Here is a 22,221-nt window from a genome sequence, read left to right on the forward strand (position 1 = left end):
TATTATTTACGTTTCAAATTCGACCCAATCGAGTTGATGCACAGCTGTATGTGATAATGATGACGTTGTGAAACCGGCACCAGCTTCCCTTGTCCCGTCAGTCATCGCGCACGCAGGGCGCATCTCTAACGGTCTGTGTCCGTCTGCTAATGATGTGGTTAATTTCCGAGCGTCCACGCAGCAGGACATGACAACACCTGACAGAGTTAGTGAAACAGCTCCACGGAGTAATTAATCATTGTTACATCCACGGCCGCTTCTTTTCCTCCAGTGACCCGCTACATAAAATAACATCATTCCAAGTTCCCAATGATTGTAGGTGACACGAATCAAAACGTGGTGGTTTCATTTTACATCATTTTACATCGTGATGTTTTCCTGGCAAGTCTGAGCTGTCACATCCATTTAATAATTTGTCTCATCTCTTAACTTCATCTCTGTCTTTTCTGCTTTTTTTCATTCTGAGTAAAAAAAATAAATCTTGAAATTCTTCAAAAATTCAATGAACGTCTGTTCTCATATAGTTGATGGAGCTGGTTTCGTGCTTTGAGCACTTTTGCTCCAAATGTAAATGTTTTGAACACTTTTCCTCACCGTCCTCGTTTACCTTTACACATATTTTACATCTGAATCCTTCTTTTTGCGGATCCAAAGTGGAAAAAAACACTTTCTGGTTCTAATAATTATCATTTATGTGATTAATGGCACCAGTCCATCTTAATTACAACGCAGTCAATGTAGGCAAATTGTATCCCAACCATCTGTGCTGTGCCTAAAGGGTCGAGAAGATGTTTGAGGTTCTGCAAAAGCTCATAATTAAATCACAGCGTTTGAACACAAACGTGTCCCACAGACAGAAAGACAGTACACAGGTGGTTCCAAGTGTCAGGCGGGCAAATTGATCTGTTCCATCTCAGAGGCCTCACATATACACAGTGTCATAAACCGCACTGTTCTCCTGCAGCGTGCAGATCCACAGTGCTTTCAGGAGCACACTCATGCCAGGCGTGGCACGACGGGGAGTAAAAACAACCTAAACCTGGACAGTGAGGAGAGTATCGCGTTCAGCTGGAGGCGCTTGGACCAAAAACTCAGGGATATGTCCAGCAGCACTGGAAGAGGTAAATAAACAACACTGTGTTTCAGAGGTTTCCTCGGGTTGGCATTTTATTTCATTAACAGGGCCTAAAATATTAAAACGCTTCAATGGCAAGACACTAAAGTGCACTCTCAAGGTGGTGCTTTAACTTATAACACACATGATGAGACATTCTAAAGGCATGCAAGTGATATATTTATAATTAAGTAAGTCCAGTGAATAAAGACTGGAATATAACTTTAAATATAAGAACTATAATTGTTTACCATCATGAGCAGCAACAAAAGTTAGCTTGTTCCAGCGCTTTAACCATTTTTACCTGTATAGGTAAAACATTAAAACTCCTGCATGTTTGCTTTTGCAGCACAATCATCACCTTAACACTTATCCAACACTTTGAATCACTACATGATTTAAAACACAAATCTGTGGAACAATGAAGCTGAACTGAGGTCTGCGACACACAAACAGAGATCCTCTCCTTAAAACTTTTCAATTTAAAGTTCTAGCAATTAATCTACAGCAGTTTGTTTTTGTATGTTTATATTTTTTGTGTGTTTGTTTTCCAGTTTCTTAATGTATTTTAGAATTACACGAACTTGCTGAAATAAACATGCAGGTAATTACAGTAACACGTGTGACCAGACTGGTTAAAGTATTTCCACATTGGACCAGTAAAATAAACTTTTAACGTGAATTAATGGTAAAGCTTTGGCACTTTGAACAAGAATAAAAAAAGTGGTTATTAATTATTAATGATGGAGGCTGCCATCTATCTATCTATCTATCTATCTATCTATCTATCTATCTATCTATCTTCTCGTGAATGCGCGCTCGACATCCGTGCACTTTGCATGTGCGCGCGCGCGCGTCGGTCGCCCCCCCGGGTCTGCTCCGCTTTAATATCCTGCAGGTTGATGAAGCTTGGCGGGGAGATTTTTTTCCACACTCGGCTGGCAGCGTTAATAGAGGCCGCCCTCCCTCCTCTCCCCTCCCCTCCTCTCCTCTCCTCTCCTCCCTCCATCCCTCCCTCCCCCTGTTTGATGTGGAAATGAAAGCTGGGAAAAGGCTGAGAGAGAGAAGTGTCTCAATGGGTTAAATGAAAAGCGATGGCGTTCTCGCAGCGTCACCACTGAGCGCACTATGGCGACGATGTTTTATACCGTACTATGGAAACGGCGACCTTTTCTTTAGTAGGCTATTTTATTCTGACACAAGTCAGATTCATGCACGGATGCGTTACCGGCGCTCAAGGCTGAATTACTCTCGCATCAAACGCACCATGGCATTAAAATGTAATTGATAATTGTCTCAGCATTATTATCTCTTATAATATTAAAGGTATAATTTTATATTGTAGAAAACGTATCTACTTTGGTGTTTTTAAATAAATGAACCATGTATTACCTTTGTATACATTTAATTTTATGTAATAATAATAACGATGATAAAATAGAAGAAGTGGAACATATTTTATGATATATATAAAAACAAAAGGGCAGAGGATATAATGCATGATCGTATTATTGTGCCATTTTAATTGCGTCTAAATGAAGAGACCCAGCATGCACCGTTTTCTCGAGTAAACGCCGTGTTTAACTTTTATTTCCAAGTGCAGAAAACCAACATTCACCCTCAACCCACTGCAGATTGGTGGGTGTGAATGAGAATGGTGGCAAACCGCCTGCAGGTCTGCTTTATGAGGAGGTGATTAGCCTGTGACTAATGAAGTAATCATCGTTTTAGAAGTGTGAGTTGAGCTGGTTTCATCCAACAGAGACAGAATGCAACCATCTAAAACTAACTTTATGGCCCTCTTCTCTCCTCCTCCTCCTCATCCTCCTCATGTCATCGGTTTCTTCCCGCCTCTCTCATCCTCTCCCGCTTCCTCGGCGTGTGCTGTTGTTAAAGCGCCGGCCTCTCCACGGCCTGTTCAATCTGACCTGTTTCCATGTCTTTCCATTTGACTTCCTGTTCTTCATGCGTTTTTCTTTTTTTCTTTTTTCTTTTTTTAAAGCTATACTTTTCCAATATGGCCTGCAACATTAAATGAGTTAATGAACTGAACATGCGCTTCGACAGAGACAGAAGCTCTTTGCTGGGGGGGGTTGTATTTGCTTTGTAGGAGTGTTTTGGGAGACAACTTTATCCACGGAGAAGTCCACCAGGAACAAAGACATAAATAAAAAGCTGTAATTTATTAAGAGGACGTACTTTTACTCTTGAAATATTATTTTCCGTCTTCATTTTTTTCTGCTCCGTCCAGCTTTGTATGACTTAGTCCAGCGGCTTTGGCGTGTCTCAGGTTCCATGACATTTATAAGTGTTCATCCCCCCTCCTCCCCCAGGCCATGGGGGTCTTAACCAACTAGGCGGAATGTTTGTTAACGGTCGCCCACTTCCGGAGGTCATCCGGCAACGCATTGTGGACATGGCGCACCAGGGGGTTCGGCCCTGCGACATCTCCCGGCAGCTCAGAGTCAGCCACGGCTGCGTCAGCAAGATCCTGGGACGGTGAGCGCCTCGCTCGACTTCCCGTTCCACACATACCGAAAAGTCAGCGTGAGATCCTTCGCTGGATTCTCCTGCGTCATTGATCATCCTCAACGCCTTCCTCCACCTGCAGCTACTACGAGACAGGCAGCATCAAGCCCGGCGTCATCGGCGGCTCAAAGCCCAAGGTCGCCACCCCTAAAGTCGTGGACAAAATCGCAGATTACAAGCGACAGAATCCCACCATGTTTGCCTGGGAGATCCGGGACAGGCTGCTGGCGGAGGGCGTGTGCGACGGAGACACGGTGCCCAGCGTCAGCTCCATTAACAGGTGACAAACGGAGTTAGCGAGGAATGACGCCATAGCAGATATAGCATGCCTCCATTGGTCAATGTTAAAGTATTGTTTTTGTTTATTAGAATAATCCGGACCAAGGTCCAGCAGCCATTCAACCTGCCTCTGGATGGGAAAGGCCTGAGCCCAGGACACACCCTGAGTAAGTCAGTGGCGGCGGCGGCGTCATCCAGCTTCACCGCGTGACAGTGAAGGATTAAGGTTAACGAGTAAATGTTTCTTCAGGTTGACCTTGTGTCCTCATGTAACTCCGTCTCAGTCCCCAGTTCCGCCGTCACCCCTCCCGAGTCTCCGCAGTCGGACTCTTTAGGCTCCACCTACTCCATCAGCGGCTTATTGGGGATCCCCCAACCCGGCGGCGAGGGCAAGAGAAGCCATGAAGACAGTAAGCGTTGCACTTTAATCCACTTCTCTCTTGGCATCCTCCCTAATGTTATTCACTTTAAGTATATGGCGACGGAAAACTTTAAGTTATTCAAGCTAATCATTTATTTCGCCCGATACTCGAACACCTGAAATTTGCAATCGCCCGAGAACACGAGGCATCAAACAGAGATCTCTGCGATGGCGCCAAAAAAAACCCGCCAAACAACTTCTTTGTTTTCCGTCAGGCGATCAGGAGAGTTGCCGGCACAGCGTGGACTCTCAGGGCAGCGTTGGCGTTCCCAGGAAGCAGATGAGACTGGATCACTTTGCTGCCGCCACGCAACAGTTGGACTGCGGGTTCGATCGCCACCACTACCCGCCAGATTCATTCGGCTCCACTTCCGGCAGCAAGGCGGAGCAGGTGCGTTCGATATACGCTTTGAAAGTTTGCCCACAAGGATCTCAAAATGGTTCCAATGTGAATGCAGGCATTTCTAAATATACCTCCGTTCCGCTGCAGATTTAAAGCCGTGGGTTGAAATAACACGAGTTCCTCCTTTCACACACACAAATAGCTAATCCCCATCCATCCTTCCCAGACTTTGTACCCGCTGTCCCTCATCAACGCCGGTCTCGACGAAGCTAAGGCCAACCTCTCAACATCCGGCTCCTCCATTGGACGGAATCTGGCGGCGCATCAGAGCTACGCCATGGTGACCGGTGAGTCTATAGCCGATGCTAACATCCTCTCAGCTGGGTGCTGCAGTCCCGGCGGCATCTCACTTGTTCATATGTAGTTTGTAGCGCTCATGTTCACCCTTTTGTTTCCGTATTTTCTCACCCACCCGCCCATCGCCACCTCAGATCCCCTACAGCCCATGACGCTCTGTCTGAAACAAGAACTGTCCCCAGAAATGACCAGCACGAGCCCCTCCCCAAACATGGCAGCTTCTAACCTGGCCTTCGTGGAGCTGCAGGCGCTGCAGAAGCCAGTTTCTGTCGGCAGCAGCAGCAGCAGCTGCAGCAACTCCAGCCACTTTCCCAACACCTTCAACTCATTCTCCCATCATGCACCAGTGTACGGGCAGTTCAGCAGTCAGTCTATCATGTCAGGTAACACAGGGATCCATCTCATGTTCACTTTTGCATTGCGAGTGGCAATTAAAACATGCATTTGTTGTTGTGTAATCTGCTGTTTGTTTGATCTATTTGTGAAACCAAATCATTTTTGCTGACAGAGAAGCTTCATTAACTGTTCAGTAATTAAAAGGTCAATCAATCAATCAATTGAAGGTGGATTGTTCCTCTGCAGCAAAAGCAAACCTTGAATCTCGCAGCGTTGACTCAGGTGAAATGTTAACACCTTGGTGTTTACAGGTTCGTCTCTCTTTGTGTGTGCACTCAGGGCGTGATATGGTGGGCTCCACCCTTCCAGGCTACCCGCCTCACATCCCCTCCCCGGCCCAAGCAGGGTACTCGACCTCTGCCATCACGGGCATGGTCGCAGGTATGATTCCACTTTAGCACAATTAGCAAATATATAATTGTGTGTTTGTGTGCATGTATGTGTTGGGGGTGGGTGGGTGGGCGGGCGAGGGGGGAGGCATGAGCCCAGGGGGTACAGGGAGCAGACTGGGGGGGTTCCGCCCTGCTGCCCACATCCCCCACCCAAACACCTCTGACCACACATTGCCATGGGAACCGGGGGGCCCAAGAGAGAGCTGCAGGGTGGGCGGAGGGGGTGCAAAGTCTGGGTATGAGTGCAGAGGAGGAGGTCTTTGTAGTGTGTGTGTGTGTGTTGTACATCAGGATGCCTGCATACGACCAGAGAGAGAGAGAGAGCGAGAGAGAGAGAGAAAGAGAGAGAGTGTGTGTGTGTGTATTTGATGTGCCTTTTTTTATTTGAAGTCTGCCCTCCGAAGCGCGAAATGAGAGGGTCTGATTTATTATTTTTCTGGTAGGCTCGCTGTGAGGAAGCGTTACTACACAATTATTGAGTGAATGGAGGGGGGGGGGGGGGGGGGATTAGAACAGGAGGAGGAGGAGGAGGAATCTAAGGGATTCATTCCAGCCAACATAATTACTAATTAGATATTGGAATGTTAAAAAAAATAGAGAGCGAACAGAAAGAAAGGGGAGTGCCAAAAGGCTGACGCAGGAAGTGATGTGTCGAGGGGAGGAGAAGGAGAAGGGCATCTCGGAGGGCAGAGGCTGAACGATGCGGGGGGGGGGGGGGGGGGGGGGGGGGGTAGAGGCTGGCTGCATCCACGCACCACTGGGTCGAGGGATTTTACCCTCAGCCGTCCACCTGCACCACAGATTAATGGTTTACAGGCTGCACTAACTGTTGGTAAATTATGAGCTAAGGCTGAAGACACGCACACACACGCACACACACACACACACGTAGTGTTCTTGCCAACATCTTTGCACTAGCCCTTTCAGAAGTTCTTTGTTGTGTCGGTGTCTTATCTGCAGTGTGTGATGAAGTGTTTCCGTTTCTTGCAGCAGGTGCAGAATACTCGGCTCAGACCTACAGCCACTCGCCGTACGCCTCCTACAGCGAAGCCTGGAGGTTCACCAACTCCAGCATTCTGGGTGGGTCCCCACACACACACACACACACACACACACACACACCGGAGCCGGCTCATTCATGTCGTCACGAGTATGACCTCCACAACGGAAGATGAATAATTTATGGTTTCACAAGCATTTAATTACCGCTGGCAATTAAAATGTTTCATTAAGAAGGTCCCATCAAAGTTGGAAACCTTTATTTAAAAAAAAAAAAGCTGCAAACCAAACGGGATAAAAACGGACAACTATTAAAAGAGGACGGCAGCAAAGGAATAATATTTACCATATTTAACATCAGATAACTTTTAGTTTTAACTTTTCCTTCTTTCTTGGTTTCTTGTCCAGGAAGAGTGGGCGTTTAATTTCCCATATCTGTGTTCAAAACTTGTGAAACACAAGGACAAACATTCTTCGCTTCTCTGACTTCAGCTCACAAACAAACAAACAAACAAACAAAGGTTCCCCTGTGTCCTCCACAGGTTCTCCCTACTACTACAGCTCAGCTTCCCGTACCGCTCCACCATCTGCAGCCGCCTACGACCACCTCTAGTCCCCGCCGCGTGGCACAGACGGAGCTGATGCGTCCCATCATAGACCAAGGAAGTGGAAGTCAGAACAGGAGACATCCTATTCCACACCCAACTATGTGTTATTTATTTTTCATTAATGGTCACCCAGAGCAATTCCGACTCACACAGGTTTCGACCTTTCAAACTGAACCCCCGTCCTGACGGCTCACATAAAGGTGCATATTTTCAGCATACTGAGCTCTTTAACGCAGTTTTTTTTTTTTGCCAAAGACTTTGTTTCTCGCACGTTCGACTCGACGCCACTGAGCCAGTAAACACGGATATGCAACTCCTTTCTACTGAACTATATGCCTGCTTTTATGTTTACAATGCATTTTGTGCTGTTATTGCAAATGCATTTACTTTTTCTGATCTGTGTCTGCTCGCCAATTTAATTTGTGACTTGTTTTCGCTGTAGACTCAGATTTTAAGCGCTTTCATTGAGTAAAGATTGACTAAAATTTGATTCATTTAAATGCCCCACATGCAGTACGTTATATGCCCCTCAGAGACACTTCATGTATTTGTCTAGCAATATATGTACATATTGTAAATGATGAATTACTAAAGGGGAAGTGATGCAATTTGACTCAGATAATAATTAATGAGAGAGGGGAATGATGGTGATTTGGCAACTAAAACCAACAAGGCTTGAAATATTATTATTTTTTTGCATCAAATAAGTTGAATTTGTTGTCACCCTGATGTTCTGATGTTTGGTAAGAACTGTGACCTTTTTTTTCTTTCTTTCTTATACTGTTATTAATATTATTGCAGATGTAAATAGTGAATTTCTAAAGAATTATTTTAATTAAAGCATGGCAAATTTAATGTTGTCTTCAGTGATGTCTTTTTTTAAATGGAGATTCTGATTTTACAAATTACAAGTCGGTAATAATCTATGAAGAGCCTCGATTTGTAATTAATTATCTATACTTTAATAATAATAATCATAATAATCATAATAATAATAATCATAATATATTAATCATAATAATAATACTGCATCTGAATATTAGCTGTATGCCATCAAAGGCGTTTTTAAACTCCGCATTTTAAAAGGACGAGAGCAATGATCCTGCAAACTCGCGCATCTGTCTAATTTCTTTTTTTTATTTTCTGCATCATGTCGTTTTATTCGCAATTATTTCGTCCCTCTTTGTGGCCTCATAATTGCGGCGCGTTAACGACGCCACGGTTCGGCGGTGCCGCGGCCCACCTGGTGCTGCCGGCTCACGCACGGTGGGGGGGGGGGCGATGAAAGGCCTCCGACAGTGACGTCATCTTATACCGTAAATGCGACTGTGACAGTTGTGAGGCAGAGAGTGACGTCAGAACCGGTTTATTACCGACGATGGAACCGTCAAGAAGAGACGAGGCCTTTATTTGTCCTACTCAATAGATGGAGATGGAATCTGATGATTTTATAATAAATGTTATTTAGACAAAATGTAAATTATATTAAATAAAAACATGTTAAAAGGTTGTTGGGTTTTTTTTCAGATATATTTATTTTAATTTAAATATTGGTCATGTATTTTGGGCCTATAAGCACACATTCTTTCGGAACTTCTACCTGATTCATAAAGTTCATCATTAGACATAATTATATAAAGGTTGAACCAGACTTTATGCTTTTGTGAGGCTTCTTAAACATAAAACTCATCATTAATTTAACATGAACCCTGACAGCGTGTTCCTTTATTCCCTCTACACCCTGTAGCCTCACTACCGTGCACGCTGCCTACCGCCCTGTAAAACTTTAAACAATAGCCGCACTTTACTTGGCCATCGTTGGCCAAGCGGCCCGGCCCACTCCAGACGACCCATCAACCAAATGGACACTCTTTCTTTCCCGTTCCCTGCAGGCATGCAGAAACACACACACACATCCATATACACACATTTACATAGAGAGGAGCTGCAAAGTCAAACCTTTTCCACTAAACTTGCTGCGAATTCCTCCGCCAGCTGATGGCTGGCCAGAGAAATAATGGCAGCAAACGTTAAACATTAACAGTCTCGCTGCCAAAAAAACAAAACATCATCCTGCTCCCCACAAACCACAGAAGAAATACCTCCTCTCCTCCTCTCTGTTTCTCCCTGGGCCTATTAGTGAGGAGGCTTTGGGCCACAGTGCTTCTGGTCTGGTAATGAGCCCAGCAGCACAATACAGGCACCGGGCCGGAACAGCTGAGGGTAGACGAAGTTGGCAGGATGAGGCGACTGGGACTTACATTTAACACAGACTCATAGTAACACTGCGTTTGTGTGTGTGTGTGTGTGTGTGTGTGTGTGTGTGTGTGTGTGTGTAGAGAGAAGAGAAGGCAAGTGTCCCATTATCATTATGGGACAAAACCAAAGACAGACTGTGGGCCCCTGGAGGATTTCCTGCCAAAAAGCCAGTAGAGGAGTGTGTGTGGTAATCAATGGGATGATGGGTCGGGGTTGTCCTGTGCCAATCATCTGGAAAGTTCTCCACTTATCTCTGGATCCAAGACACAGGTCAATAAATTTAGCCCGACAAATTAGAGTTTAGCAGCCTGACAGAATTTGTCAAACCGAGCGGCAGAACATGCTGTTGTTTTAACCTGGTGTGTGGGCCCGCCTTCAGCCAGGCGTGGTGTTGTCCTTGAAAAAATCTGCTTTGCTTGAAGGATGATGAACGGTTTTCCTCTTTTTTTTAACCCTCCTTTAATGAGAAATCATGAGTTTATCATTCTGCCAGTCTTTCCAACTTTTTTAGCTCTCATTTGCCCTGTCAACACTCAACAAAAACCACTTTAAATCGATAAAAATGAAATTAAATACAAGGATTCATCTTCCGGTTGCCACAGCGACACATAAAAACAATACTTTTAAGACCCAAAAAAAAGGTCTCAAACCACCTGCGCGGACATCAAATAAAAACACCTTCCTCGAATTTCAAGAGGCCATCTAATCTCCTCAACCTTTAACCATAATGCACCTGGAACTAATGTGCCAGTCCTGCATACAACAGTGGTCAAACAGAGGGTTCCTGTGTGGGACGAGGCACAGGGAGGAAACACAGGTGCTCTGTGTCCAACCAGCCTATTAAACAACACACAGGCCCCGAAGGGAGGAAGCTGCTATTGACTGGAAGACATCAAGAAAAGCGCACCTTTCAAAGCACACACACACACACACACACATATACAACACTGCACACTCACACCGAGGTGGATAAAATCAGCCCGGTATCAGGTACCGCCCCGAGGGAGAGGGTTGACCTGCAGGGACCCCGGGGAATCAAACACAGCTGACAAACAAGCTTATTCAGCATCACATCTCCATAATGCCGCTTTATCTTTGAATCATCTCCGTAGATTAGAGATCAATCGAGGAAACAGCGTCGATAGATTTGGAGTTACCAATGCGATCAAAACAAGATTCTCATCCCACCTGAAAGGTGAAATGAGAATTGAATTTTAAAAAAGAGCGACCCACGGAGAGAGCCAACTTTAAGATCGTGTTTGTCGTCAGAGGCAGGAGTGTGTGCAGAAGAGGAAAGGGCAAAAAGAGGTCATGCGTTGAAATGCCCTTAAGCAAGGCACTCGCTTTAACTCTCTCAGTAAGAGGCTCCTTTGCTATACAGGAACGTTTACCTTTGCATGAAGGGCTGGCTGTGATGAAATCTAAAAGGTGACTCATGTTTGGACTGAGCTCATAAAAAGAAAATATTTGGCCACGAGAAGTCTGGGATGAAAGCGATAAAAGAATCGCTTCCTACTGGAAAGGACACGCCGATGGAACGCGGACGCATCGACCGAGTTTGGTGTTGAAAGTCTGGCACAGTGTAAGTGGAGAGGGATGGCGAGCCTACCCCCCGAAAGGACCACGGAGAGACCCTAAAGGGCCGTGATGGAAGAGCCGGGCAACGGCAAGACAAGAGCAAAGGATGGAGATGGAGAAACAGACACAGAGGAGAAGGGGGGATGTTTTCTATAGCTGGAGAGGGAGAGATGAAGCACTGGTGCGGATAAAAGATAAAGAGTGTGTAGAGCGTCAGCAGATGGAGAATGTGCGTCAGGAGGACCATTGAGGGCAGGGGGGGGGGGGGGGGGGGGAGCATTCCCAGGGATGAATGTGACTTTTTACAGTACAGTTCCTGCTGTCTGGGAGGAATTCCTCATGGTTGATATTTTCCCGGGTGTTTCGGTGCTACTAGAACATTGTCCATGCCGGAGCAGCCCCTAACGATAACAGCCCGAGCTCCTGCCTTTTTGATTACCCACCCAGGCCTGACTGAGTCGCACAAAGCTTGAGAATGGAGTGCCACAGATGGAACAAAAAAAAAACAGGCCGGCTCCTTGGGAAGGACGCCCTCTGAACCCAGCAGCTAATGGTCATTATTGTCGCTGGAGAGGAGGAGGAAAGAGAGAGAGAGACGGCACTCCAGACAGAGACCGCCGCCGCCGCCGCCGGAGTCATGCTCCGCAGGCCAAGCGAGAAGAGCTTCGACCACGAGAGTTCCTGCCACGCCAGCCGCCATCTTTAGCGCAGATGAAACATTTTTGTGGCGCTAACGGCTTTGCCTCTTGCTTGGCTGAGAGCGTGTAGGTTAGGTGGGATTGGTGTCGCCTTTCAGCGCGCCAGGCCGCCCCTCTCAGGATGCTGTGACGGCCCCGGGGGGGGCCCCTGTCACTCACGAGGCCCCATCAGTCATCCTCATCTGCAGGATCTGACTTTATCTTAATGAAATGTTGTTCTGTGAATGAATGGAGACTTCCATTCACAGGACAAGAAGTTTAGCATTACCACAGATGATCAGATAGAAGAGTCAGGGACTCACCTGAGCCCCCCCCCCCCGCCACTTCTAAAAAGGTGAATGAAAGGAATCTGAATCTGGACAGTGCGCTCCTCTCTGTATTCTATTGTCACATCACATTCCTGTGTGTAGCCTGTGTAAGTGTGTGTGTGTGTGCGGGGGGGGGGGGGGGGGGGTGCACCAGACACCCTGCTCTTATTGTCGATCGCCCCAGGTTGACCACTACTCAGCATGTCAGGCTGAAAGAGAACAAAATGGGACTTGTGCCAAAGCTGTGTGTGTGTGTTCAGATACACACATCACATCTGCTCACCTTTTGGTCATGAAGGTGAGGAGAATCATCACGTTTCAATGAGGAGCTCCATCATTTGAAGGACTGTCTGCATCTAGTGGATATTTACCCCTGCCGTTAGCATGACAACTCAAAACGTTATGGATGGATCTGTTGGGAATGTTACCAGGAACCGATGATTACATTTTGGTGACGTTCCACAACAGATCCTGGATTCTGGATCACTTTGAAATCTTTGTTAACTTTGCAGGCAACGGAGCTTCAAAAGAATTTCTTCAATATCTCGGTTGATTATTGACCGATGTTTATGGAATTTGACACAGTCATGTAGGGGGGGGGGGAAGGGGGGGGCTCTACCTCACCACCGAATTTAATCCAGATCTGATCCAGAATGAGGTCAGGAAAATATATTATACTTTTACAAATAAACATCAACTCTGATTCACGTTTACTTTTCATGGTCGTCACCATGTGAATGGTGTAAATCCATTTAGGAGGGGAACGAGCTACTTGGCGGAGGTCTGCGCTCTCTGAGTGCTTTTCTAGTTTTAACTCTTTGGAAAGATCAGTCTCATCAGTGTTCAGCCCTCCCTGTGGTCTGTGATCAATATTTCTAAACCCTTTGTCCCACTTAAGCACTGGTTGTATTTAAAGTTTAGATAATTTAAAATGTTGTGATTTATAATATTATTTACTCAGTTAGCACCGATGGATTATTGATTCGAAACTCAACAGAATAACAGGCAATCAGGAAAATACATCTAAACAAAAAGATAAACAGGGGCAACATTTAATCTTTCCTTTAGACCCTTCATTTAGAAAAAAAACAATTTAACAGTGACATGAAACTTCACGGAAAAAGCATTTTTGTACACAATACTAAAAACAATAAAAGTGCACTGCGGATTTGTCCTTGAAAAAAACTATAAAATAATAAAAATAATTACCAAACAGTATGATCGTTCGTTCCAGAATAAACTGTGTCACGGCGCCCTCTAGTATCTTGACAATGTCAAGACACGTCTCTCCAACGATAACTGAAAGCTTTGAGTTCTACTAGACCTAAGTTATAACAGAGGTACAAAATAAATTAGGTCCAGAACTTGTGAATAAATGAATCAGTATAAATCAGGGTTCAGGATCCCCAAGGAAAAACGATAAAACAAACATTCAGCTGAGGCAGATGTGAACTCTGTGCAACAAACTTTAAGAGACTGAAGTCCTGTCAGCTCGAAGCAGAAATGTCCAAGGCCCGTTCGTTGCTGATATTTTCTCAGAGCCAAACAGCTCAAAACTCTTTTTTCCACCGGGGGATCGCGGGCCTGCGGTAAGTTCGTCTTTCCGAGATGTTGCGTCTGACTTTGATCACCGCCTGGGGAAGCGACTCCAGAGAGGGGCTGGAGTGAGACTTCTTCAGCCCATCTTCGCCCTTCTTCTCCCCCGCAGAGTCACCGCGCACAACATCATCAAACAGCAACAGCTCCGTCGCGCTCATCAAGTCGTCGTCCGTCTTCTTCACGCTCTTCCAAGCATCCAGCACCTGGACGTAGGCCTCGTAGCGACACACCTGGGGGGGGGGGGGGTCACAGGGTCACTTACTGGCTCTTTTGTCCTCGTATCCGCACAGTGACACCCGACGAATACCTCGTGCTGGAGGTACTCTGCTCTGAGGCGATGCTCCTCCAGCTCCTTGGCTTTGGCCTTTTTGACCCCTGGTGGGTTTTTCAGTAGGTACGAAAGATCCTTCTTAAAGGACTCGAGCATTCCTGAATGAAACTGCAGCTGCCGTTTCTGCACACGGGGGGGGGGGGGGGGGGGATACAAATTACAAACTCACACACTGAGATAATGTGCGATTCTAAATCAATGCCAGCAGGGATACCATCGTGTGTGCCGACTGCACGGCGGGCAGGATGGGCCGGAAGAACCTCCTCTGGGAGCCAACGGCGGCAGGGAAAGGAGGCGAGGAGTGGAGCGCCGAAACCAGGTTGATTCTGCTGATCCATGAATGCATCTCTGCCTTGGATCTGAGAGGGGGGGGGGGGGGAGTAAGCGCAATCTAGGGCCGGCTGTTAAACACACTCACGCGCCAGTTGAAATGTGACTTACGAGGCCTGGAACAGGAAAACCCTCTGGTCAGCCGTCTGCAAGCGCAAGACGTGCGGCTTCTTGTTGTAGCTGGCGGCTTGCCCCGCCAGAGAGTGGTGCACGCTCGCCACCTCGCTTGCCGGCTGATCGCTCTTGTGATTATCCTGATGCGCAACGCAAGAAAAAAGCAGGCGGTTTTATACGCTTACGAAAGACGATACATTTAATTTAAGCAGGCGATATAGAAACGCAATGACTTGCTGACCTTCTGCAAATAAAGGACCATTCCCCTCAGCACGCCATAGAAAGTCTTCCAGCCTCGTTTCCCCCAAGGAGCTGCCACACAGGAACGTTCAGCGGGTACAAGATCAGAGCAGCGAAATAAAACCAGCCTTCTCCACTTCACCCTGTCCTTTCTGCATCGTCCTCCCCAACACCTCCCTCACTGCGTCCACGTATATTTGCAAAAATCAATGAGAAAAGTCATTGAAAATATTGTTGTTGTTGCTGCACTATTTCTTGTGGTCGTTCTATCCCACCACTCCTGCAGAAAAAGGAGCCGCCTGTCGGCTATATTGTTTGCTCGGTTTTGGGCGTCCTAGTTCAGAGAGCTGCATCAGAGTGATTGATCTTTAGGTAGTATGAGCAATTCTGAGCGTCTTTTCTTTCTTTTATTTTTTGCATTAAATGCCAAAAAACGAATGAAATAGTAACCAGTGCAGTATGTAATGATTGTGACAGAAATCAACATTTAGAAACACCAATTGAGATACAGAGTGATATAGTATCATCTTTTTCTTCTGCAGAGAAAACCCGAGCCCGCCTGATATTGGCTATAATGTTGAATCCTGTTCAATCTTTTTACAGTCCAAAATCATTAAACTGGACGATCTGGTGACATTTAAAACTGTTCAAATACTTCATAAAGCAGACAAAAAATTACGACCGAGCCATCTGCAGCTCATGTTCACCGAGAGGGAAGGAGGATACAACTTAAGAGGGATGAGACATTTTAAGGTAAATAAAATAAGAACTGCAAAAAAAGGCATCTGTATCTCTATCTGTGGTGTAAAATTATGGAATAAATTGGATATTGAATTGAAGTTGTGTCAAAGTATAATTATTTTTAAAAGAAAGTATAAATATGAGGTATTTTTAAAGTATGCACGTATGGATGGGTAAAACGTGCTACCAACAAATGTATTTTGTTTCGATACCTACTAGAACACTGAGAGGATGCGGAGGTGTTTATTGTGTGTGGGCAAATACATTATTTGACAGTTGTCAGATGATCTGTTGGTGAAGGGGGGGGGTAGGATCACACTTCATCCTACTCCTTTTGAGCATCATAAACATGTATGTTTCTGAAAATGTGTATTTTTCTTAATGTTTTTGTTCATTTTGGGGTTAATGTCTGATGTTTGATGCTCAAATAAATAAATAAATCTGATAATAAATGCTGCCATTTCCTCACTCACTTCGTTTGCCATCGATGTCGGCGTGAAGCTTCCTCTGCAGAAATCCCTCCTTCACCAGAGGAGCCATGCTGTCCTGCGTAATGTCCAGGAAGGGGTTGGCTTTTGAATGCAGCGACACTTCATCGTCCCCGTCTTCGCCCACCAACATGCCCTTCTTCAATTCCTCCTCATCGCTGCAACGGGCCAAAAACGACCTGCGTCACATAACATAGGCAGCATTTTTAGGAGGGAGAGATGCTGCAGCGGACGGTCCACTCACACGGCCCACTCCAGCGGCTCGCTCTTTATGGAGCTGTGAAGAGTCTGAAAGGAAGATCGAGAGCAAAGGTCTCAGTAATATTTCACACCGACAGAGAAACAAACTTTGCTTCCCGATGAGACAAAAGACGACGGCTTTACTCTCAAGAGCTCCCTGTTGAAGTTTTCTCCGTCGTTCATCCCGTCCAGGTTGGACACGAACTTAGACGAGGACATGGTTTTCCCCACATTCTGAAAACACACACACACACACACACACACGAGACAATATGATTGCCTAATGCCTCGTCAGGATCCACGCCAAAAATAATAACAAAGGCGTGCCAACAAAGGCGTCCCACCTGTCCGTGCAAGTCGGTGTTGAGAAGCATTAAAGCGCACGTAAGAGCAAAGGCAGCGCCTGGGGGGGGGGGGACATAAATAAAAAGGGACAATGACACATTTTATCCTCTGTCTTATGTATGTTTGGGCAGAACTTGGAGGCGCACCTGCTGAGGAGAAGGAGTCCGGGTTGCACTGATGGAAGCGGCAGGCGAAATGCTGCAGGACGCGCTCTCTCTCCTGGGTCTCTCCGATCAACACCACCACCTTCAGGAAGGATCTGAGCACCAGAGTCATGGAACGATTAGTTGGACGCTCGTTGAGGGACGCCGGTGCCGTGCGGCGTTTCGCCTCGGTGGCTCTCACCTTAGGGCGTGATCGAGGGTTTGGCCCGTAAAGTCGAAGCATTGCAAGTATTCCTCCCCTACAGCGCGACTGAAGTCATTACTAAACGGAAAGAAGAGACTTCATGAGTGTCCAAAGAAGCATCCCGAAGTAGGAATCATGGCGTGGCTCATTGTGTCTTCAGTCAATCTAAACTGGACACAGAAGACGACGGCGTGGTCTGGATAAAGACGAGGAGGCCGACCGTGTGACCTCTGGAATAAAATGCCACATAAACCTACATTACCCATGATGCAACGCAACAGCGTCTTACTCTTTGTCGAGGTGCTTCACCACATCCACGCGTTGGATCCCCTCCAGCGTAAACAGCTGTTCAGCGAGGCGACGCGCCTTCTCTCTGTCCACGCCGCGTCCTGTCGTCCCAGGGGATCGGCAGCGCTCTCCATTGGCTAGGACGGTCGGTGCGGACCCGCCCTCGCCACCGCCAGCCTCTCTGACCTCACGCAACGTCTCAGGCGGTTCGTCCGCCTGATCGGGCGCCGCCTCCGCCTCCGGCTCTGTGACCGGAGTACTGGTAGACAGCCGCTCCGTTCTTTCAGACTCATCCGTCTCCAGTCGCACGTCCTGCTCGGATGCCGTTGGTTGAGACGAGTCGCTCGTCTGCTCCTTCTGCTCCGATGGCGCCGCCTGGCCTTCCCGCTCTGCAACTCCGGGATCTTCAGCTCCAACGGAAACCGTCTGCCCTGACGAGGGAGGCTCCACCGGCGAGTTTTCGGGCAGGTCCGACTCTCCTGTCAGCTCCATCTGCGCTGACTCCTCCAGATGTTGCTCCTGATCCATCTGGTCGACGGGCCTCTGCGCCTCTGCTTGGACCGGCTCTCGCTCTTCCTTCGAGCGCTGCGGCGCCGGCTCCTCCGAAGTCCCGTGGTCGCTACGTCGATGCTCTACACGACTGTCCTCCTCCGTCTGTTCGGGGTCCACGGCCGGAGTTACATCTTGGCACATTTCTGATTCTTCAAAATGGCCTATGGAACTCTGAAGTAACTGTTCCAGCATCCGGATGCCCTCTCTTCTCCCCGTGTGTTGCTGAGGATCAATACGCTTATTTGGATCCGCAGTTGGTCCAGTAGCGTCAGGAATCTCCCTGCAAAGCGTGAATGAAGTAGGAAATGTGCTCAGTGTTAAAAAAAATAAATAAATAAATGACTCGCATGCATGACGACACACTTCCTGTTCCCCTTTCTGAAGATACTCACTCAGCAGTCAAACAACTGGTTTCACTTTCCATCCAACAGGACAGGTTTGTCAGACTCTGCTCCTCCTCTACCTCGCCTCCCTCTTCGATTTGCTCCTCAGCCTCGACGCCATTCGGTGACGTTTGTTCTTGCTCTGAGTCTGAGTCTCCCTGTCGAGTAAGGAGGACATCAGACTCCTCCTGCAACAGTGCCGAATGTCCCTCCTCTTCTTCTTCTTCTTCTTCTTCTTCTGAATCTAGAGATGAGGAAAGACGGCTTTGCGGTTAAACCAGAAGGAATTCTCGTAGAAGAAAGATCAAAAAAAGCATTTCAAAAACCAAGAACCATTCATTTGTTCAACGACCTGACGAAAAGCTTTGATCCGAGCAGCACGTACTGTTCTGGCTGTCTGGCGGCCGGCGTGCTGAATCGTCTTCTTCCTGCGGAGTCGGTTCTTTCACATTGGCGGCATCACACGGCTGGAAATTGCAACACAGGCCGATGATCATGAACATTGAGTTGTGGGTGGAAAGCTTGTAAAAGTAAGCGGTTCAACCGTCCACATTCTAAACCTCATCCGACAAGCATTATGGCCGCTCTACTAGTTTCTCGAAGGAAATGTCTCTGAAGACGAGAAGATTCGGGCATTAAAGAGAGTAAAGTCGGGGGAAAGGAGGCGTCATAGAGTTCACACACAAGGTCTTGCTCTGTATCTCCTCACACATAGATCACATACCTCAGAGCCGCTTCCTGTCCTCTCTGGATTTGAATCAAGAAGCCGTAAATTAAGTCCATCGTCGTCCTCTCTGAGATCCCGTGTGAAAACTTCGGCGCTAAACGCGTCAGCCGATGGGGAAGTGGTCGCCAGGCGTGCCACGCAACCAGAGCTCAGCTCATTGGCCACGCTGGCGCCCGTCGCCAGGGGCGACGGCTCGACGGAGGGGTCAGGCATCTCCCACTGCACCGTGGCGAAGGAAATAGGGGGGCTGGTGGAGGTCACGTGGAGCACAGGCCATAGCATTTGCTCCCACTGCTGCACCTCCTCTCGACTGTCTCGTCCTGCCTTTGGGGACAGATTAAGCTGATCTGTCCTGTGGCTGGTGTGTACCTGCTGGTCTCCATCAGCGCACCGCTGGTCTCTAGAGGTCCAAGAGTCTTGTCGGGGCAGCCGAAGGACTGAATCTGTGACATCAGACAAAAGGGGGCAACTGTTGTCCTCTTCCATTAGCGGGTGTCTCACACAGTTTCCTGCGAGGTCAATATCTGTAATCAATGTCTGCCAGGTGGAAAGACGACCATTTTTGAAGATCCCATACAATCGAGCGCCTGAAGCATGGAGACGTTCACCGATCTGTGACCGAAGAAAAAGACACGTTAGAAAAGATTTAACGCTGAACTCTGACGTGATGTAAATACGAATGAAGCGCTTCCTCGGGAATTACGTGAATGAAACCGATTAAAAGGCGTTAAGGGGGAACAAACAAGCCATTCAACTTGGTTGCAGTGTAATTGCGACCTTTCAGTGTCTCTATATTTGTCCCTTCATTCGTGAGAAAGAGTCCACTAAAAAAAAACACACACATAGAAATCAAACTGAAATCCAAATGATCCGAAGCTCAATATCTCACCACATGCCACGTAATCCGTTGGGAAGACCTTTGTTTCTCATGTTGCTGCGAACGTCTTCAGTGCTGCAGGTGCAAAAGTGAAATGTCACAAAGGCACATTTCTACTTCCTGCCCACATGCACAGAAAATCAACCGAGCAAGTGAGGAAGACAAAAAAAAAAAAGAAGTGCACGGGGATAATAAAGAGACTCTGAGGGTGGAGCTGCTTCTGGTGAACAGTTGACAGTTTATGTCACGCGTTTATCATTTTTATCACCACGTTGCACTGTGGTGCCATGCAAATAATTAAAAGAAGAAAAGTCTCCAAATTTGAGCTTTGAATTGTCAAGAACAGAATATCAAGCTCTAACGGGACGGGCAAACTATCACAGCTCTTGTTCTTTTCTGCTTTTTCCCTCTGCTTCTCTCTCTCTTCAGAAGACTGAAGAGAGAGAGACTCGTGTCATGCAATAAGCATCCAGAATCGACACTGACCACATTTCCTGTGTGCCTTGCTCACTTCTCGGTTCCTGTCGGGGCGCGACACGCTTTATCAAGAGGATCCTCTGTAAATGAATCATGCTCTGTTTAAAATGAAAGACACTGAAGAAATCCTGCAGTCAGTCGACATGTTTGAAAGCAGTCTGGCGTCTTTCTGGACCATTCTATTGTAAAAGTAATGTTCAACAGCGCAATCGCTTCGAGGCGAGGACACACAATGTGGATCCTTTGTGGTTATCAGAATTGCTGATGCTACAAAAAGTGTAGATGACAAGAGTCAGATAACAGGAAGAAACACTTTCTCCTCTTTTTAAAGTGAAAATAATAATATAGCAGGATACGTTCAGTCAAAGCAGTATCTGCAGGGGTATTCTTAGAGAAGACGGCGTGTCAGTGGAGAATACCAGGGGAAGTTGATTATGATGCATGGAAAAAGCATTTTTTTTACAAGTTTGTTACCATGATACTGAAGGGGAATTGCACAGGAAGAGGAACAGAGCTATTTTAGATCAAATAAAAGTTGCGACAGGATTTGTGTAACAATAGACAGCATCTGAAGCAGCATCTTAACATTTTCACTCCTCACTACTAATGCACTTTCGGCTTGTCCCGTGAGGGGTCGCCACAGCAAATCAACCTTCCCCACTTCACCCTGTCCTTTGCATCGTCCTCCCCAACACCATCTTCAATAAAAATATTAATTTTTTTATCTCAAAAAGAGGAATCATTTCAGTTGTGATGAATAACTTACCCCCTCCAGGCTGCTAAACACAGCATCATATGATGGGCTGTCTTGTGCGGCCAAAGTCTGGTGGGAGGGAAAGGCTCACCACGCTGTTAGAATCTCTGCGCCTTCAGACATATTCATTCACACACATGCACACAAGCATACAAAAAAAGCCCTCAGTCTGTTGGATCTCAACCTGCAACGCAACACAAATAAGCCTTTCATTAGCTCTCCTTGGCTCAGGCCAAGCGGAAATTCAGCGGGGTTGCTTAAGATGCATGAAAATCACAAGTCCTGATCTGCATCGAGTCCCCCTTGCCTCTGCTTTAAGCTACCTGTTCATGTTGAATGAGTTTATAATCCCTAAATTAGTCCCTAAATAGATCAGGGCAGAATTCAGAGAAGAGATAGGAGACAAGTTGTGGAGTGGCAACAAAAAGGAAGAACAAGGCACGTTGTGATAGGCGGATGACTCAGGAGGTAGACACCTGAGCGGCCTCGACCCACGCCCACATGGCCCGGAGGCACGCAAGCAAACACATACTATGTTAAATAATGGGAGTGGCTCAAGTACTTTCTTGCAGCTGACAGCAAGGATGTGGTAAAACCAGAAGGCCTTTAGATTCAGTGTGCGCCAGTGATTAGTTGCACTGGAATGAGTTTTCTCTCTTTGTGCTAGTTTTAGTCTGACTAGCAGAAAAGCCTGTTTCACAGAGACATCACAGGCATACAAAGAAGAACAGGACGAGATGACTTCTCCTCCTATATTGTTTAGGGTTTTTTAGCCACATTTGGTTTTTCCTGAGAGATACATTTTTATTTTATGATGCACTCAAAAGCAGCAAAATATATTTTTTAATATGTATACATTAATTATATGCATTGCTAATAATGTTTGCACAACAGCTATTATTCATAAGGTGGGCGTCAGTCCTCCCTGACTGTATGGGTGTACAGTCAAAGGAATTTAGCGTGCATATTGTTAGCATTTTTACCTAGCTTGGTTAACATTTTCATTGAAAATTAGTATTTATTTTGCCAACTTTGTTGCAGGCCTAGTTAACTAGGTTAGCAAAGCATTGGTTGTTTGGTTGTTTTAGTATAGGAAAGACATTAGC

At 46.5% G+C, this 22,221-nt stretch overlaps 2 protein-coding genes across 2 annotated transcripts; one reads left to right on the forward strand and one right to left on the reverse strand.

Annotated features, from left to right (window-relative positions):
- Positions 1–1,099: 1,099 nt before the first annotated feature.
- Positions 1,100–7,443, forward strand: pax8 (paired box 8). The gene is made up of 11 exons (XM_068752510.1): positions 1,100–1,121; positions 3,448–3,613; positions 3,726–3,923; positions 4,013–4,089; positions 4,207–4,332; positions 4,559–4,734; positions 4,913–5,033; positions 5,178–5,426; positions 5,719–5,820; positions 6,822–6,911; positions 7,373–7,443. Exons 1-11 carry the CDS (start codon positions 1,100–1,102, stop codon positions 7,441–7,443), a joined length of 1,398 nt encoding a protein of 465 aa, XP_068608611.1.
- A 5,888-nt stretch (positions 7,444–13,331) lies between these two features.
- LOC137908629 (PH and SEC7 domain-containing protein 4) lies at positions 13,332–16,738 on the reverse strand. Its single transcript, XM_068753046.1, has 9 exons — positions 16,709–16,738; positions 16,509–16,598; positions 16,369–16,412; positions 16,110–16,282; positions 14,897–14,967; positions 14,653–14,795; positions 14,426–14,570; positions 14,188–14,334; positions 13,332–14,110 (listed from the first exon to the last, which is right to left on the reverse strand). Exons 1-9 carry the CDS (start codon positions 16,736–16,738, stop codon positions 13,832–13,834), a joined length of 1,122 nt encoding a protein of 373 aa, XP_068609147.1. The 3' UTR covers positions 13,332–13,831.
- Between the last annotated feature and the right edge of the window lie 5,483 nt (positions 16,739–22,221).

Source organism: Brachionichthys hirsutus, chromosome 19 (genome assembly GCF_040956055.1).
Source record: "Brachionichthys hirsutus isolate HB-005 chromosome 19, CSIRO-AGI_Bhir_v1, whole genome shotgun sequence".
NCBI lineage: Eukaryota > Metazoa > Chordata > Actinopteri > Lophiiformes > Brachionichthyidae > Brachionichthys > Brachionichthys hirsutus.

Coding starts and splice junctions, on each gene's coding strand:
- pax8 (XM_068752510.1), top strand. CDS start 1,100: ATGTCCAGCAGCACTGGAAGAG. Junction 4,333..4,558: donor CAAGAGAAGCCATGAAGACA/GTAAGCGTTGCA, acceptor GTTTTCCGTCAG/GCGATCAGGAGAGTTGCCGG. Junction 5,427..5,718: donor CAGTCAGTCTATCATGTCAG/GTAACACAGGGA, acceptor GTGTGCACTCAG/GGCGTGATATGGTGGGCTCC.
- LOC137908629 (XM_068753046.1), bottom strand. CDS start 16,738: ATGCTTCTCAACACCGACTTGCACGGACAG. Junction 16,283..16,368: donor GAGCCGCTGGAGTGGGCCGT/GTGAGTGGACCG, acceptor GGCCCGTTGCAG/CGATGAGGAGGAATTGAAGA. Junction 14,968..16,109: donor CGACATCGATGGCAAACGAA/GTGAGTGAGGAA, acceptor CCTGTGTGGCAG/CTCCTTGGGGGAAACGAGGC.